Below are 18838 nucleotides of genomic sequence, written 5' to 3' on the forward strand. Positions count from 1 at the left end.
GTGTTTGCTATGTGCCAGGGAGCTGGGATATAACAACAACACCTCATCCATGCTTAGGCACTACAGAGCTTTGCATGAGAATAAGGGGAACACCGATTGTGGAGCAAGACCAGGTGAGCCATCAAATGCCATGATAATATAGCATGCAGTAATGTTACTAAATGATATAACAATATTATACAACTGTAATAAGTTACGTGTGTGATATTTATATTTGTGTTTTGTCTTTATTGTCTTTCCTCAGGAGAACAATCTCAAATAGATGAAGACCTGGGGTCCGTTCTTCGTACCTCGCTAAGTAAGTTAGCTGGATTTGATTGTTGACGATTTCGCGTGATCTTGGATCGTTCGGTTCTTCGAAGCTCATCCGGGACTTGCTGTCATAGCAACAGATCCGTAAGCGTAAACCTGCTCGGGAGCAGGTTTACTTTATGTAAACAAGATTAGATCGCGGCCACTCAGGTATGTCCGCTTCATTTATACGAAAGCAACAGCGATATTTTACCACTGTTTTACCATAAATAAATATTATCAATGTAACTAAAGATAATGCAGCACCTGATCCTTTTATTGATTTCATGCAGATACATACAGGTCATTTCCTAAAAAAAGGGAAATGTACCATTAATCATTCTATTTCATGTATTTGATTATTTCAGATGTAATCCATATTTTAGAGTAGTAATAGTAAATTACGTCATGTAATCAAGATGAGAGACCACGGCTATAAAAGCGAAGGTGGATTTGGGAAGTCTGTCGCAGCCATGTCCTGTCCGTATACACGAGCAACCCATTGCGGAAGGTGCAAGATTGATAAGGAGAGTCCTCAGAATTCAGCGTATATTGCGGGATAGACAGGATCCTTTAGCTCAGCGCGACAGTGTGCTCTTTGAGAGATATCGATATTCCCGTGAGGGTATTATTTACTTAACCAACTTGTTGACGAGGGGGTGCAGGACCACCACCTGTCTTTTTTGCTCTGCCCTTTTCTTGGTTGCTGTTATAAACAAACAAACAGATTATTTCAGGGTCTCTTTTCAAGAGACTAAAAGAAATATAAGTGATAAATATTACCATTCTGTAGAATATTCTTATATTTCACTTTTACTTGTTCCCATGTTCTAGTGGGTCCTGTCGTGGCTCTAATGTGAAAGAGGATATAATATAATATAATATAATATAATATAATATAATATAATATAATACACCGCCTACTGGTGTTGGCCAGAGGGGCAGATGGCGCGATATGGCAGCCTGGCTTCTGTCAGTCTGCCCCAGGGCAGCTGTGGCTACAACTGCAGCTGCCTCCACCAGTGTGTGAATGTGAGAGTGAATGAATAGTGGCATTGTACAGCGCTTTGGGTGCCTTGAAAAGCGCTATATAAATCCAATCCATTATTATTGTTATTATTAAATTACTTACGAGTTTAATTTGTCAGCAACTTTCTGCCAGCCCTCTCTCCTTGCTTTTGCAGCCTTTGCAGTGTTCCCTTGCGTTTTAATTAAACTCTGAAACTCCTGAAATCCCTCAATCAAGAGTTCTTGCTCTGCTGCCGAAAAATACTGAGCGCGCTCCTTCGACATTTTCGCCGACCAATTAAAGGGTTGCCGATCAATGTTTCTACTATCGATGCGTAGCCCCTGTTAAGCCACCCAGTGATCTCACATTACTTCATCCAGCTATACTAATCGTCAACAACAGGTGTGTTCGGAGAACCGGAATAGCGAGCTCAAAGTTAGCGCGATGATTTGATCTCGGATGTGTCATTTGATCTTGGATGTAGTAAGCGAGGTACGAAGAACGGACCCCTGGTTAGCATGGTGATTGAGGACTCCCAGCCATTTAGCATTGTGGAGGACAAAGGATTTAAAAGATTTGTTAAATCATTAAATCCTAGCTATGTTCTCCCCACTAAAAAGGCCATAAAAGCAGTGAAAATTTAGTTTTTACAGAATAAAATGTGAACAGGCAGGATTGAGGCTCAAAGCCTGTAGCTGTCCATACCTCAACGTTACAAAAGCACAACCACTGTCCACACCTCAGCTCACAGTAAATGATCATTTCCATTTTAAGCATTTCCAAATGATCATTTTCCATACTGCCAGTATAAATATACACAGTATACTACCATCACTACAATATACATGTTTTACACACTCCTTTTGTTGTTGACATTTACAGGCTGTGTGCAAAAGGCCACACTCTTCAAATTCATGTCAACTAATATTTTTACGTGCAGTAGATGTCCTACTAGAGCAAATGAAGCTTCAAGAAGCTTTGTGCTGGGATGAACCAATTGGATGAAAAGCTTGAGTGCTTCATGAAGCTTCATCTGCCCATCACTAATGTTCGCGTACCGGCAGGCAAGGAGAGAAGGACCCAAAATGCAGGTTTCAGTGAGGCGAAGTAGAACTCAAGAGTTCTACTCAGACTTCCTGAGTTCTAAAACGGTTGTTTATTAGCAGGTTGCCGGTAAACAGCGGACCAACTAAACTGGGAAAATACAAACTAACAGGCAGATACACACGGACAGGAAAACAGAGTACAGAATGAAGGTGAGTAGACATTAACGATGCGACAGAGAACAAAGGTAACACATGGCTAATATACACACGGCAGTAATCAAGGGATGAGGCACAGGAGGGGAACACGACGAGACAGGGGGATAGTAAACCGAACACACTGACGCCAGACACGAACCTCCAAAGTAAAACAGGAAACCAACTTACGAGGAGGCAGGAGACGCTGCAATTAATCTAGAATAATAATCGACACTATAGGAATGACCCAGAACTGTGACAGTATTAGTAAAACATGAATATCTCATATGTATATTCATAGAGTTTGTACTCTTCTTGTTCCTGTACTTAAATTTGATTAATTTATTAAATTTATTATGTCAAAAACAGCACTGAATGTAATTGTTGTGATTATAAATATGTGCACTGACTACGCTGTTTATTTAATGCAAAATATCCACTACTCCTAAAAACCGCAGTAAAGGCATGTGTCCACTGAGCAGCTGTGTTGATATAATGAGTGAATGATTTGATCTTTTCACTGCCTGCTGTGTTTCCTCAACTCCTGAGCAAAGATAAAGAGTCAGTTCAGACCTGCAGTTGGTCCTCGTGGTGTTTGAACTTGAATTCAGCCTGATTTGTTTTTCATGTCTTCTCCTCCATCATCAGTTATCAGGAGAGCAGACAGTCAAAGTACAAGAATTCAAACAAACACAGAGATTCTACTTACAGAGCAGACACAGCACAGATGTTTCCTTCATCGTCCTTCTCACTCATTTGAGCTTTTTTTCATTTCTATCACTGACACCAAGTAAAGCCCGCCCTCTTCCTCTGAGCACCAGCTTTCTATTGGTTCAAACACATTGGTGGGGCCTAAACTTAAAAATACAAGTGATACAACTATTTAGATATAACTTTTAAAACAATGACATGCATTAGACATTTATAAGTTCACAAAGATGAAAAGGAAAAATTGAAAGAAAATCAAATGTCCTCTGCTATCACTGATTTGTAGTTTGGTTGATGAACAAATCCATGTAGTGGACGTCCCCCTCAGTGAGAGAGGCAGATATGAGCTGAAACACAGGAATCAAACCAGGGACGCTGCTGTTATGGAGCTGAACTGGAACCATTCAGACACTGAGGCCCTCTGAACACATTTTAATTACAGCTGTGCAGAGACACACTGATGACTGACTGGAACACTATGATTCACATTTTACATTAACACCATCCTCACGCATGGTTCATATATGGCCACTAGGGGGAGATGTTGGACTTTACATGCTAACATGGGCTGTGTCCAAGTAGACCCTGTGCACAAGAAAACAAGAGCACCTGGCTGCAGCCACTGGGGAGCGCCACATTGCGACCTCCACAGTAACCGGAAACATGTGACTTCAGTTAAATCGACTTTGACAGCGAAAACTAAATTGCGTTTTTGTTGCTATTGGTGCTGCTGAGAAATAAACATGGTTCTAAGTGTTTTTTAACACTCTGGGTTTGTTAAAAAAAAATCACCATCCCTTCAGCTTGTTCGTGGCCAAAAGTGTCCATGCGTTACGTTGTGCTCTGCGTTCTGATTGCTGTAGACGATTGTCAATCAACCTAGTGCCGTGTCTCCTGTACAGCAGCGGCCCCCAGCACCCAGGCCACGGACCGAGACCGGTACCGGTTTTCAGGGTTTTTATCGTTAAGTTGGTTTTACCTGGGTCCTTTCCCGTGTTGTAGTTGTGTGTCTTATTCTGAAAGAACTATTTACGCGTTACCATAGGGACCAGAGAGCATTAAGGGGCAGAGAGGAGGACGTAACTCGTTGTTGGCGCATTTTAGGAGAACGCTGCTAATAAAGTTACAGTCTGGTGGTCACACCAGATACTGACCGGTTCTGGGTCCCCAGACCCCCAATAGTGCAAAAAACTGCACATTCCAGGGTGGCCTTTTGTTGTGGGCAGTCTGAGGCACACCTGTGCACTACTCATGATGTCAGATCAGCATCCTGATGTGGCACACCTGTGAGGTGGGATGGATTATCTCAATATGGCAGATGTGCCCACTACCACACATTTGGACTGATTTGTGACCACTGTTTGGGAGGGATGGTTATATTGTGTATCTGGAATGAATTTTAGGTCTCTACGTCCATCCCATGGGGAATAGGAGCAGTAACAAAGGTGTTGCGTTTATATTTTTGTTGAGTGTATTTCTTATACACCTCCAACCATACCATTTTCGAAAATTTCAAAATAGGGTTTTGCGTCTTACCGTGATTATTCACTTTTTGTGATAAAATATCAATTGGTGTGAATGGAGATGCAAGCTCTTGTTCTATTAAAATCCAGTCTATATTGTTTTTCCCGGCCCAATGTTTGCCTAATCTAGCCATTTCAAAAGAGATGCTATAATACTCTATATTGGGCAGGGCTAGTCCCCCTTCTTTCTTAGATTGGGACAGTCGATTTATGTTAATACGGGGTTTACCACCCTTCCAAAGAAAATCTTTTATCATATTATTGTAGCTTTGCAACATCCGTCGCGGGATACACATAGGCAGCATTCCTGTATAATAGTTGATGAGCGGTGCCACAACCATTTTAACTATGTTCACTTTTCCCCACAATGTCAAATTTAGTTTACTCCATTTACCCAAGTTTTTATTGATCTTGTTTAATAATTTTCCCATACTGTTAGCCATAATATCCTCAATATTGGGGTTCAATTCAATTCCAAGATATTTCATTCCCTTGTCCACCCACTTAAAGTTAAAGCCCGATATTAAGTTATGACCGCAAGCCTGGGAAACTGGCATCGCCTCTGATTTATGCCAATTAATTTTGTACCCCAAAAACATTGAGTATGTATTAATCACCTCTAATAGTTTTGTGATAGAATTAGTTGGGTCTTGGTTTAATATCAGCACATCATCTGCATACAGGAATAATTTGTGTTCTCTGCCTCCCCCAAATACACCTTTAATCTCTGCATTTTCTCTGATTTGAATAGCTAATGGCTCTAAAAATATTATAAATAGCAATGGGCTTAAATTGCATCCTTGACGTGTTGATCTGGAAATACTAAAAAAAGGAGAAAGTACTCCATTTGTAAATACAGCTGCTTCTGGACCAGAGTACATGGTTCTAATCCATCTGCAAAAATTGTCACCTATTCCAAACTTTTCCAGGGCTGTAAACAGCAAGTTCCACTCCACCCTATCAAAAGCTTTCTGTGTATCTAAAGATATAGCCAATACAGGATTTGTGTTATTTCTATTCAGCCACAGCAGGTGTAGTAATCTCCTCATATTATCAGAAGCAGATCTACTTATCGGTCTATAATTACCTGGATCAGTTAAATCCTTGTCGCCTTTTGGAATTAGTGATATTACTGCCCGATTAAAACTTGCAGGGAGTCGTCCAAATTGAAAGGCTTCATGTAATACTTCATTTAGAAAAGGACATAGCAAATCTATAAATTTATGGTAAAATTCTGCTGGGAATCCATCTATTCCTGGTGACTTCCCAGCTTTCATTGCACGGATAGCTTCTTTTACTTCTACCTCAGTTAGTGGAGTTTCCAATTTGTCCCTACCCTCTTGTGAGATTTTTGGTATTTTCATTTTATCAAAGTATGTACTCAGCAGATCCATACTTTGTTATAGGACGTGTATAAATCTTGATAAAATATTTTAAAAATTGTGTTAATCTCTGAAGAAGATATAACTAATTTATCATCCTTTTTAACTGCAGTAATAACATTCTGATTGTCCATTTGCTTAAGTTGTCTGGCTAATAGCCTGCCTGTCTTCTCACCATTCTCATAGAAATTAGTTTTAAGACGAAAGAGGGCATACTCTGCTTTTTTGTTATAAATTTCATGAAGATCATATTTAAGCTGGCAAATCTCTTTAAATTTATTATCATCAAATTTTCCTGCTAATTGTTTTTCCAATTTACTTATATTTTCCTCCAAAGTTTTTATCTTTTCCTTATCTTCTCTATTTTTCTTAGAACTATAGCCTATGCACTTTCCACGAATAAATGCCTTCAAAGCATCCCATACAATGGCCAGCCTGTCCGTAGATCCAACATTCACCTCTAAAAAATATCTTATATCCTCTTTTAGGGTTGATACACGTTTTTCGTCCTGCAATATGCTTGAGTTTAGTCTCCACCTACCCGTTCTGTTCTTTTCGACATTTAGATTTATGTGCAATTCTACTGGTGCTTGATCTATTAAAGCAATCACACCGATGTCACAGTTTACTACTAAATTGACACATGATTTAGAAATCAAAAAAGAATCTATTTGGGAATATGTCTTTTCCGAATGAGAGTAAAAGGTGTATTCTCTTTCCATAGGGTGAAACAGCCTCCAAATGTCTACCACACTGAGATCTTCTTTTAAAGCATCTATCGCTGTCCCAGTTCTAGTACTTGAAGTTGCATTAATGGCACTTCTATCAATATATTCATCCATCACATTATTAAAGTCTCCACCTAACAAGATCTGGCCCTTCATGTTCCCTAGCATCTTGTTAACCTCATCCATAAAATTACGTTCATCCCTATTTGGGGCGTAAATATTGCACAGAACAACCTGAACTCCATTAATGAGAGCCTGCAGAGCCAACACTCGCCCGTCTTCATCCCGGCTTTCCTTCAATAATACAAAGTTTAGTCTTTTATTAATAAGTATCATGACACCACGACTCTTGCTTGATCTTGAGTTATGAAATACTTTCCCAACCCAATCCCTTTTTAATTTCAATGCTTCATTTTCATTCACAAAATGTGTCTCCTGGATGTATGCAATATCAGCATTATGAGACTTGAGGTAGCTAAGCACTTTTTTTCTTTTGACTGGTGTGCCACAGCCATTTATATTCCATGACACAATATTAACGTCCACATTCCCCATGACTATGCCATGTTAAGGTATCTATAAGCCTTATATCTTCCAACCCATAACCTTTTAACCTGTGCTGATAACCCTGATTGAACCAGAACATAAGTTTAAACAAGAACAGTACCTCACCTATAGAATCTCTACCAAAAAAATAAAAAATAAAAAACAACGAACATAAGAAAAGAAATAGCGCCGTCCAAAAAAGGAACATGACAGTGCAAAAGCCCCGTGGGCAACACCGTCTCTGGTCCGTGATGGTCCCGTGGACAGTGAACTGCTGTCCTCCTGCTGTCCCGTCGACACCCCAGGGAGCCCGCCCCCGTCTTATGAAATTATTAACGATGCGCTCCCATACACGTAATTTAGCTTATTAACCCCTTACTCCACCACTTCCTGAAAGTTCTCAGGCACGAATTTCTCTGCCTCCTCAACGCTGTCAAAGCTCTTCTGCTGCCCTTTCCATGTTAATCGAAGTTTTGCTGGATGTGCCAGGGTGTGCTTTATCTGATGCTGCCATAGCTTCTTCATTACTGGGGAGAAAAGCTTCCTCTGCGCCGCTCGCTCCGCGGTCATATCTTCATAAAATGACAAACGACAGTTCTCCCACAGTATTCCTTTCTTCTGTTTAGCAGTCATGATAACTTTTGTCGTGCAGTGTAACGGAGAAATCTCACCAGCACGATTCAAGGTGGCTGACCAGGTCCCAGGCGTGATCTCGTACTTCTGTGGCATCTTTCCAGCTCATATTCCTCCCCTCGTAGACCTAGGCCATCCGCGAGTATCTTCATCACATAATCATTTATGCTGACACCACTTTCCAGACCCTCTTCCAGACCGATAAGCCGAACATTCTTTCTGCGGTTTCTGTTTTCCTGGTCGTCTACTCGGGCCCAAAGTTGTTCAAGCTTTTTAGCGTTTTTGCCATTATCTTCTGTTATGCTCCTCATTTTGTCTTCCACATCTGAAATGCGGCCCTCAGCTTCGGTCATCCGTATTTGGATTGCACTTATAGCGTTTTTAAATTCCACCATATCTGACTTAATGTGAGATACATTGGCCACAAAACTAGTTAGGATAGTTCCAAGCTTAGTCATTTCGGCAAACAGGCCGCTTATATCCATCTTTGGCCCTTCTTCTTGGCTAGCAGGGCTAACCTTGGCACTGCTAGCATTACTTTCCCCCGCTGCCACCGTGGAGATTCGGGTTTGCACGCTCTTCTTCTTAGTTCCTGTGGCCATGTCTCTCAATAAGTTCGAGGACACTGATCTAGCAAGTCACCGCAGTGAGGAAATATATTATTTGGGAGCGTTTACCTTGTTTTAAAACTAATGTAGGGTCGACGGGGGTCAGAGACTCTCTATGGCGCGGCCATTCCCAAACGCTCCATCACGTGACTCATACCTAAATTTAAAATTATTAAAACATAAATACCCTAACCCTTTGAGAACCCTCTGACATCAGTGATGGCAAATGGGTTCTTTACGAACATGGTGAGCTGCTGTCCAAAGCTGAAGCTATCAAAACGTTTGCTGAAGTTTTCAATCAGCTTATCAACAAAGTCAACAAAAGAGGACACATCTCTCTGTCCCTGAACCTGTTCCTTCACTGTTGGGAAGTGTGCATAGTCTCCTTGCAGGTCTTCTTTGAACACTTCAAGTTTCCTCTGAAAGCAGCGTACAGCTGCTTTCATCAGTTCACAAATTGAATTGTCCTTCCCCTGCAGCTTCAAATTCAGTTCATTCAGGTGTGAAGTGATATCAACCAAAAAGGCCACAGTATCCATGTTTTCCCCATCATTTAAAAAGAGAAAAGTTTGTTGCTTTTTGACTTTCCAGCTCTTCCAAGAAAGCTGCTACTTCACTTCTGATGGATCAAAATCACTCCAATGCCCTGCCTTTGCCAAGCCATCTCACATTGTTGTGAAGCAGAAGATCATCAGCGTGTGCATCAACTTCTCTGAGAAATTCCCTGAGCATGCAATGCTGACAAGAAGAAGATGCCCTGAGAAAATTTATCATTTCCATCATTGTTTTCATCACCTCAGCATACTCATCTGACAGGGTGGAGCATAAGACAGACTGATGAATAATGCAATGGTAAGAGATTAGCTCAGGATTGTCCTGTTTCATTCTTGCTACAGCTCCTTTCTCTCTCCCCATCATATCAGGGGCTCCATCTGTGGTTACTGAAACCACTTGGTTTGGCTCTACTCTTCGCTTTGTTAACATTTCCTTAATGGCCAGGTAAATATCCTCTCCTCTTGTAGTGCTGTGAAGGGAAATTACAGCTTGCAGGTCCTCACAGAACTCTTTCTTATCATTGTTGAAGAACCTTACATAAACTAACAGCTGAGCAATGTCAGACACATCAGTGGACTCATCTACAGCCAAGCCTACACATGGTGTCTTATGAATAGCTTCTTCCAGCTGGGACAGCACATCCTGAGCTAATATTTCACTTCTCTTTGTGGCTGTTGATGCTGACATAGGTATTTTCTTTATTTTGTCACAAAGCTCTTCTTTTTGTTTACCCTCAAGTAATGTTTCTGCTACTGCACTCATGCACTCTTTGACAACACCTGCATCTGCAAAGGGCTTTTTGTGTTGACCTAAAATCCAAGCAACTCTGAGGGAACATTCATGAGCACGTTGGGCGGTGAAAGAACTGGTTAAGATCCTTGTGGATGGGCTCTGAGACTGCTAATTTTCTGGGACCTGAGTTCAGACTTGGGTGGGTATGATTGTTCAAAAGTTTTGTGCTTTGTCTCATAGTGGCGTTTGACATTGCCACTTTTAATCAGTGCCACGGTTTCTGAACATATGAGACACACTGGTTTGCTGCTTGCGGCCGGAAGAATGAACATATACGCGTACCCCGCCTCTCGCCCTATGACAGCTGGGATAGGCTCCAGCGCCCCCTGCGACCCTGAAAAGGGGAAGCGGAAGAGATGGATGGATGGCATTCAGTCTTGAAAGTTCTATTTTCGGTGTCTACTTTTCTCTTTTTTGAAAGCGCCATAGTTGTTTTACCTCTTGTGACTCCCACTCACGTCTTGTCTCACTGTATCGTTAATCGTCTCGCTTGTCATACGCCTCTCACCGTCTCTTTCCTCTGTCTGTCTGTGTTCTGTGTCTGAACTCTAGTGATGGGTCGTTCGTGAACGAAATGGCTCTTAGAGCCGGCTCTTTGACGTGAACGACGAGAGCCGGATCCTTATCGTGGGTTTTTTTTTTCTTTCTCTCACCCTCTCTCTCTCACTTTTTTCCGCTTCACTCTGCACGCGAGCCTTGTGCTTTACGCTGGGCAGAGGGGGGAGGGGCGGTAGTTACACTCAGTAGCACAGGAACAGAGCCAGAGGGAGAGAGAGAGAAAGAGAGCCAGGGACAACAACGTCACATTAGAAAGGTATAGTAATCATCCACAACTATTTTCGGTTGCGGATGATAAAGGATTCAGAAAGTGCAGATTCATGCAGGTCCATATGACAGAGAATGTGCATCTTCTTTTTGTTTTCATATTATAATTTATATTTAATTGTGTTGTGTTTTGCTGTGTTTTGTGTTGTTTCACTTTAAATTTGTAAAAGGAAACAGCTGAAAATTTAAATAGTTAAAAGTTGAAATGTGAATAGTTGATTTTTGTATTATATGATTTATTTATTACATTTAATGTGGCGTGAATAAATAAAAGTATATTTACAGTGGTCCCTAGAGACAAAGCACATACAAACTTCAAATCACGTACAAACTCCAAAACACGTAAAAACTCCAAAACACGTACAAACTCCGAAGTACGTAAAAGCTCAAAACACTTACAAAAGACAACAGAAGTGCTCCAGGATGCTGGGCGCAGTGTTGAGCTTTTGTTATCTTGTGGCTACACAAGCCAGCAAGTACCAACGACCGGATTTGGTGTGTGATAGTAACTGGTAGATGAACTTTTTTTTAAATTATTTGAATATATTTGAGTGCCTGTGTATAAATACACAAACAATACACACATGCTTTCAATTGTGTAATTTAAGTGATCTAGTAGCTCTGCTTTGGAAGTTCAGTTCATGCTAGAAACGTGTTTTGGAGTTTGTACGTGTTTTGTCTCTAGGGGCCACCGCATATATTTATATATAAACATATATAAATAAAACCACTTTTTTACGTTAGTAATTCCTTTTGTGCATAGTTTTATATTATTGTGAATAATAAATAAATTAAAGCAACAAAACAACCTGAAGAGCCGGTTCGGAGCCGACAGAGCCGGCTCTTTTTAGTGAGCCGAGCCGAAAGAGCCGGCTCTTTTTAGTGAGCCGAAAGAGTCGGCTCTTTTTAGTGAGCCGAGCCGAAAGAGCCGGCTCTCTAAAAAGAGCCGGAAATCCCATCACTACTGAACTCAGCGTTGCGATCGCCTTGAATGCGCAGATGTGATTGGCTAAGTAGTGTCACGTGGGTGGCTTAACTCGCACACAATTGGTTTGTATGTTCCCTGGTCTAATACAATGTAAGGTTACCGCTTAAAATTGAATCGCCCCGTCAAAATTAAATATAATTTAATATTTTGTTAACTATAGGTCCGGGTCCATATAGGATGGCGACCGGGTCCGGACTCGGACCCCGGTCCGCCTGTTAGTGACCCCTGCTCCTGATAACGAGCAAACACCCCTGTTTTCAACTTTACTGCTGAAACGCGCTCAACCACGGAGTGACGTCAGCCGCTGCTCGGACTCCCGAGGTTCTTGAATGCACCACAAACAGCGCAGAGTCCGAGTGAGCTTCTGAAAGTCAGATCTGATGTAGTCAGTATATAAAGTCAGGCTCTGTTATTGGCTGAAAACTCCGACAGACTCAGACATTTAGAACAAACTAAGAGTCGGATCAGCACAAATACTGACACAGAGATGGCTGCTGGCACTGCGCTGCTCTGCTGCACTTTGCTGTTTGTCCTTGTCTTCGTCTCTGCAGGTGAGATTGAACTAAACTGAGTTTCTCTCTCAGATAATAAGAAGTACAGTGTGTGTGTGTGTGTGTGTGTGTGTGTGTGTGTGTGTGTGTGTGTGTGTGTGTGTGTGTGTGTGTGGTAGTGGGGTGGTACAGGAGGATTATTTTCATCTGGATTCAGTTTGTCTGTGTGTGAAGGAGACACGAGGCTGGGTGGACACTTAACATCTGTAATCCAGCTGTGACAGAGACAGAGAAGTGTAATGTGTGTGTCAGTGTGATGTGTTGTAGTGTCAGGAGTCAGGATGCAGCTACAAAGCTTCTTGTTCAGTGTATACAAACAGCTGTAGCTCCATAAAGGCAGCATGCAGAGACTCACAGTGTCTTATAATGAGAGGCTGCTTTCTCTCACACATTATGTTCACTTATTATCAGCACATGTTGTTGTTCTGTGGAAGCTAACATCTTGTAGTTTCTGACACTTTGCATGTTTAGCATGAGGTTAAAATTCCCCCTCAGTGGGTCACTGGTGACCTGCTGGATGTTCAGAGGTTCACTAAATCCAACATGACTAAAAACTCAAATGTCAAAGGAAATAAACAAAATATTTAAAGTCAATCATTCTGATCGTAATTGTACTTTGACCTTTAACCTCTCTGCTCTGTGTTCTTTCCTCTTTCAGACCAGAAAAACATCACAGCTGAGACTGGACAGAACGCCACTCTGACATGTCGAGCTGCAAACAACAACATCAAATTTTTAAAGTGGACAAAAGTTTACCTGCAGTCAGAAGTTGTCATTTTGCACTGGGATGGTCACTTTGATCCATTTTACCAGCATCCATCTTTTAAGAACCGGGTGGATCTGCAGGACAGACAGATGAAGGATGGAGACGCGTCTTTGATTCTGAAGGATGTGATGACTAATGACACTGGAACATACGAGTGTCATGTGTTCATGGAAGATACATGGCGATGGATGTCCATCAGCATCATCTATCTTCATGTTGTTCCTCCAGGTGAGTGAGTAGAGTTGAGTGTGTGTGTGATCAGAGGTGAAGCTGCTTCCTGGTTGTTGATGTTTGTTTGTTGTATGGATGAGCTGGTGGATGTCAGAGGTAGACAGATGTTTCTCCAGCTGTTGTCTTTGTGGCTGGTAGTCTAGAGTTGTAGAGCAGCATTGTTTGGTTAGAGCAGAAACAAAGACATTTATGAATCCGTCTCTTCTTCTCTTGCTCTCTAACTCGTCTGTAAACATGTGTGGGGAAACTCAATGTTAAAGCCTACAGCTGGAGGGGGAGGGGAGGGGTGAAGCTGGTGGTTGTGAGTCTGTGAAAGTGAATCCTGCCGGTGCCATACCTGCTGAAAACGTACTTAGTGCAGACACAAAACGTCCATCAGCTTCAAAGTGTGTCAGAAAAATGTCCACATGGTGACTGATGGATGAGAGAGGTCCCATTGTTGTTGTTGTGCACAAATCATTGAACAACACAAACACTTAGAGCTGCTTTCAGTGCTGCCTGTTTTGTTACTGCACACATTTCTGATGGTCCTACAGTCCAACGTTGCAAACGTCTCCCTGAAGCCTCTCCTTAGAGACCAAAGGTTGGATCAGAGCGGGCAGCTGAAAGGACACATCTATGAATGCAGTCAGAGACTTTCTCACAACCCCACACTTCATCTGATCACATTTACACTCAGGCTTAAACTCACACATTTATAACAATCTCAATGGATCAGCTGAACACACAGAGGATAACATCACTAGGTGTAACATGTGCTGCTGTACTTTAGAAACCAAACAATGCCTGAGTTACATTGAGTTACATACATGATATTTATGAAATAATCGCTTTCTTATTTTCAAACGTGTGTGAAGCTGACACACATGAGCAAAAACTGTTGATTTCATTTGAAAGTTAATATGTCTATAATATTTTTTAGTTCTTCAACATATGTTTAATCAGCATGTGGCTTCTTTGTTAGTCACTGAAAATATAAACAGACTCTGGTTCTGAAAATAAATCAATATTAAAATTAATATATGATCAGATCTTCATTTGCAACAATGTGGACACCATCATGTCATCTTTGGCTCTTCCAGCTGAGACACAACTTCACAGATACACAGCCCCTCCCCTCCCCTCACTAACACACTCACCTGTCTGTGTTTCTGCAGGTTTCAACATCACAATGTGACAACAACTTAATGACTGTGTTTGCTTTATTTTAGGGGAAGACACCACCACACCTCCACCTACATCCATCACTCTTCCTCCTGTTCTCTCTGTGCTGTTGCTCATTGGATCAGTCTATGTTGTGGTTCCACTGGTTCTGCTGGTGAGACGATGTGTTCACAGGAAACTTGAAGGTTTGTACATATTCATTCTTATTCATTGTGGTATTTTGTTTCCATTCTTTGGTCATAATTTAGATTCTTAAATCATAAAAGTGTTTACTTTAACTCATTTCAGCAGATGGAGAAGATGACATCACCAGTGACATCACATGCAGTGTTGTGAAATCATCAAATCATCAACACCCTCCAGTCAAAGAAACCAGAGAGGAAGGTTTGTGTGTTTCCTTTTTTCGCGTTTAAGACAGGAAGTAAGTAATCGGTTCAGTTTGTCTGTCAGCAGTCTGGCACACAGTCATGTTCATGTTTTGTGTGATGGAAGATACCAAGAACAAAATCATGTCAAGGTCACACCAACTGTGGAAATCAGTAAAAACATTATTACCTGTTTTTATGGATCATCTTCAACCTTTGCAACAATACACTTCAGAATCAGAATCAGAATGGGGTTTATTGCCAAATGTTGAGCAGGTTTACAACATCAGGAAATTGCTGCAGTGCTTCAGTGCAAACATAGTGTCATAAATAGCACATAAATAGACATGAAAAAATAAAAGTAGGAATAAGAATTAAAAGTGCTACGTAGAAAGATATGTGCATGAGATATACATGAGATATATACATGAGAATAAGAATTAAGAGTGCTACGTAGAAAGATATATACATGAGTGCAGGTGGTGATCAGTGCCAAACATGGAATGATGCAGTGAACACAGCGTAGGGTCATGTGTTAGTGGTGGGAACAGTCATACGGTTATTGTTCATGAGTCCGACAGCAGAGGGGAAGAAACTGTTCTTATGGCGAGAGGTTCTGGTGCGAATGGACCAGAGCCTCCTGCCTGAGGGGAGCAGGTCAAACAGACTGTGTCCAGGGTGAGAAGGGTCAGCTGAGATCCGAGCTGCACGCCGCAATGTCCTGGAGGTGTACAGGTCCTGCAGAGATGGGAGTCTGCAGCCAATCACCTTCTCAGCAGAGCGCACAACACGCTGCAGTCTCTGTTTGTCCCTGATAGTGGCTCCAGCGTACCACACGGTGATGGAGGAGGTGAGGATGGACTCGATGATTGCAGTGTAGAACTGCATCATCGTCCGTGTTGGCAGGTTGAATTTCTTCAGCTGCCTCAGGAAGTACATCCTCTGCTGGGCTTTCTTGATGACGGAGGTGATGGTGGGCTCCCACTTCAGGTCCTGGGTGATGGTGGTACCCAGGAAGCGGAATGAGTCCACAGAGGTGATGGGGGTGTCAGTCAGGATGATGGGGGGGAGTGGGGCTGTGTGCTTCCTGAAGTCCACAATAATCTCCACTGTCTTCTGGGCATTCAGCACCAGGTTGTTGTGGCTGCACCAGGACACCAGACGTTCAACCTCCCTCCTGTAGGCGGACTCATCCCCGTCCGAGATGAATCCAATAACGGTGGTGTCATCTGCAAACTTGATTAGCTTGACAGACTGGTGGGTGGAGGTGCAGCAGTTGGTATACAGGGAGAAGAGCAGAGGAGAAAGAACACAGCCCTGAGGGGAGCCGGTGCTGATGGTCCGGGAGTCCGAGACATTCTTTCCCAGCCTCACATGCTGCTTCCTGTCCGTCAGGAAGTCAGTGATCCACCGACAGATGGGATCAGGCACATTCATCTGGGAAAGCTTGCCTCGGAGATGGTCTGGAAGGATGGTGTTGAAGGCAGAGCTGAAGTCCGCAAACAGGATCCTGGCGTAGGTTCCTGGGGAGTCCAGATGCTGCAGGATGAAGTGTAGGGCCATGTTGATGGCGTCGTCTACAGACCTGTTGGCTCTATATGCAAACTGCAGGGGGTCCAGGAGGGGGGCCGTGAGGGTCTTGAGATGGGAGAGAACTAGGCGCTCAAATGACTTCATGACCACAGATGTCAGAGCCACGGGTCTGTAGTCATTTAGTCCAGTGATCCTAGGTTTCTTGGGGACAGGGATTATGGTAGAGGACTTGAAGCAGGCAGGCACATGACATGCCTGCAGTGAGGAGTTGAAAATGCCAGAAAACACTGGGGCCAGCTCGTTTGCACAGTGTCTGAGGGTGGCAGGAGACACACCGTCTGGGCCGGGAGCTTTCCGAGCATTCAGACTCTTAAACTGCTTCCTCACATCTGCTTCATGAATATGAAGAGTTGTGGTGGGAGGAGGTGGTGTGAAATCCTCTTTTGTGTGGGGTGAGGAGGGGGGTGTTGTAGGTGAACAGTTTGAAGGTGGTGATGGCTCTATGGAGGGGGGAGAGGTGGGGGAATTAGTGTCCAAAGTGCCTCTATTGTTGGGGCCGTTGGAGGTGTGAAGGCTGCCTGATGGCTCGTCAAAACGGCAGTAGAAGTCGTTAAGGGTGTTGGCCAAGAGCAAGTCATCAGTGGAGTGGGGGGTTTTAGGCTTGTAGTTGGTGATATTCCTAAAACCTTTCCACACAGAGGCCGAGTCATTCTCTGAGATCTGCTGCTGCATCTTCTCAGCGTGCTGGTGTTTAGCAATGTCCACTTCTTTAGTGAACCTGTACTTGGCCTCTCTGTAGCAGTCCCTGTCTCCGCTTCTGAACGCCTTTCTCTTTTCCAGCCACAGCTTTTTGAGTGTAGGAGTAAACCAGGGTTTGTCATTGTTATAACTCACCCTGGTGCGTGATGGCACAATGCTGTCACAATGCTGTCTTTGAGAACACGAGTACCTAGGTTGGCAACGCATTTGACTTGAGATTCGCTGTTAGCACCAAGAACTAAGTTGACCTTGAAAAATAATTCAAGTAACCACATCGAGTAGATCCCAAATGTGGATTCTGTTCATCTGGACGTTGTATTTTCAGTGGGAGAAACATTTTGTCACTCACTCAAGTGACTTCTTCAGTCTCAGCAGGTTTCTCCAGCATTATAAACATAATGACTGAAACTAGCGCCACTAAATGAACAATAGGCTGTAGGCTGTGAGGCTTTGAGGTCAATTCGTTGATCATATTTTATGCAAATTGTCATGACCATTGATCAACAACCACTGATCAATGGTCATGAGTACCAGTCACAGAGAGTTCGGGAATGGCTGCAATCACAGCATTGTAAGATGGTGACAGATGTACCCTTAGGCCCCCTCCTCGATTCAGAGATGGCCTCCTTGACTCAGCGCTCAAACCAGCATTCCTCCCTGTCCAGGATGTGCACATCCTCATCATTGAAAGAGTGTCCACTGGCCTGCAGGTGTAAATAGACTGCAGAGTCCTGGCCTGACGAGGTAGCTCTTCTGTTGTGCCGCTCTAGAAGGACTTGCAGCTCTGTAGCAGGTATTTGTTGTTGAATGGTGTCACAGAACATTCAGCAGTGCTGTCACTGAGCTACATGTGTCAGAGCTCAGATGAGGCCCACACATGTGTGTTATCTGTTGTTGCTACACACAGTTAAGATATGGAACATGTGAACATGAGACATATGAAGAGACTGAACAGATAAAATGTCCTTTATATCCATCAGTGACTTTTTATTCTTTTAAACTTGTTCTGCTTCTTTTTGACTCGAGTTAGTGTGACACTGATGGAGCTTCTTGCTGCAGTGTGTTTGGGTTTGGCTGATAACACTGGTCATGCATGTTTCCTTCATGCTCTGTGGTAAAAGTGCATCAGTCTGCAGCTCTGTGGCCGCCCTTCTTCTTTTTCTCAGAAACTTCCTCATTCCTTTGTGCTCACTGTTTCACAGCAGAGGTGTTAAAATAAAATATAAACTGTGAAAAGCTGCTGCAGTTTATAAAAAGACACCATTTAATGCTTTTAATAACCTTAAAAGAACAGAATGAAATGTCTCCATCGCTGTAGTGTAATAATATCACAGCACTGTTGCAGTAATTTTAATGTGTTTATTGTACAGAGACTGATTCAGCTGTGATCTACTCAGCAGTGAGAACTGAAGACGTCCGTTATGGACAAACAACCATCAGAACAAGGAGGCCCAGGTACAGCTGCTCTTTATCTTTGACTGTGGACAGAGACAAGCTAGCTGCTCACCCTGTTTACAGCCATCATGCTAAGCTAAGATAATCTGCCATGAGAGTAGGAGAAAAAAATGACAAGCTTTACTTTATCTTGAAAGAGGAGTAATAGTATACACAGAATCTGTGAAGAGCAAGGTTCAGTTTCA

The 18838-nt window shown here is 42.6% G+C and overlaps 2 protein-coding genes across 2 annotated transcripts in view; one reads left to right on the forward strand and one right to left on the reverse strand.

The window, feature by feature from the left end:
- Positions 1 to 3281, reverse strand: part of LOC146635015 (Fc receptor-like protein 4) — a 42266-nt gene extending 38985 nt beyond the window's left edge. Inside the window, exon 1 of the mRNA XM_085349806.1 lies at positions 3251 to 3281. Within this exon, the coding sequence (XP_085205932.1) occupies positions 3251 to 3281 (31 nt within the window). The remainder of the gene's footprint in view (positions 1 to 3250) is intronic.
- The window catches only part of LOC146635014 (cell adhesion molecule CEACAM5-like), a 152926-nt gene that overhangs the window by 94496 nt on the left and 39592 nt on the right, over positions 1 to 18838 (forward strand). Inside the window, exon 4 of the mRNA XM_085350011.1 lies at positions 13039 to 13374. Within this exon, the coding sequence (XP_085206137.1) occupies positions 13039 to 13374 (336 nt within the window). The remainder of the gene's footprint in view (positions 1 to 13038; positions 13375 to 18838) is intronic.

The sequence above is a fragment of the Diplotaxodon limnothrissa genome, linkage group LG3 (assembly GCF_057381915.1).
Source record: "Diplotaxodon limnothrissa isolate DT_005_m linkage group LG3, D_limnothrissa_male_GT1.1, whole genome shotgun sequence".
NCBI classification, from domain to species: Eukaryota; Metazoa; Chordata; class Actinopteri; order Cichliformes; family Cichlidae; genus Diplotaxodon; species Diplotaxodon limnothrissa.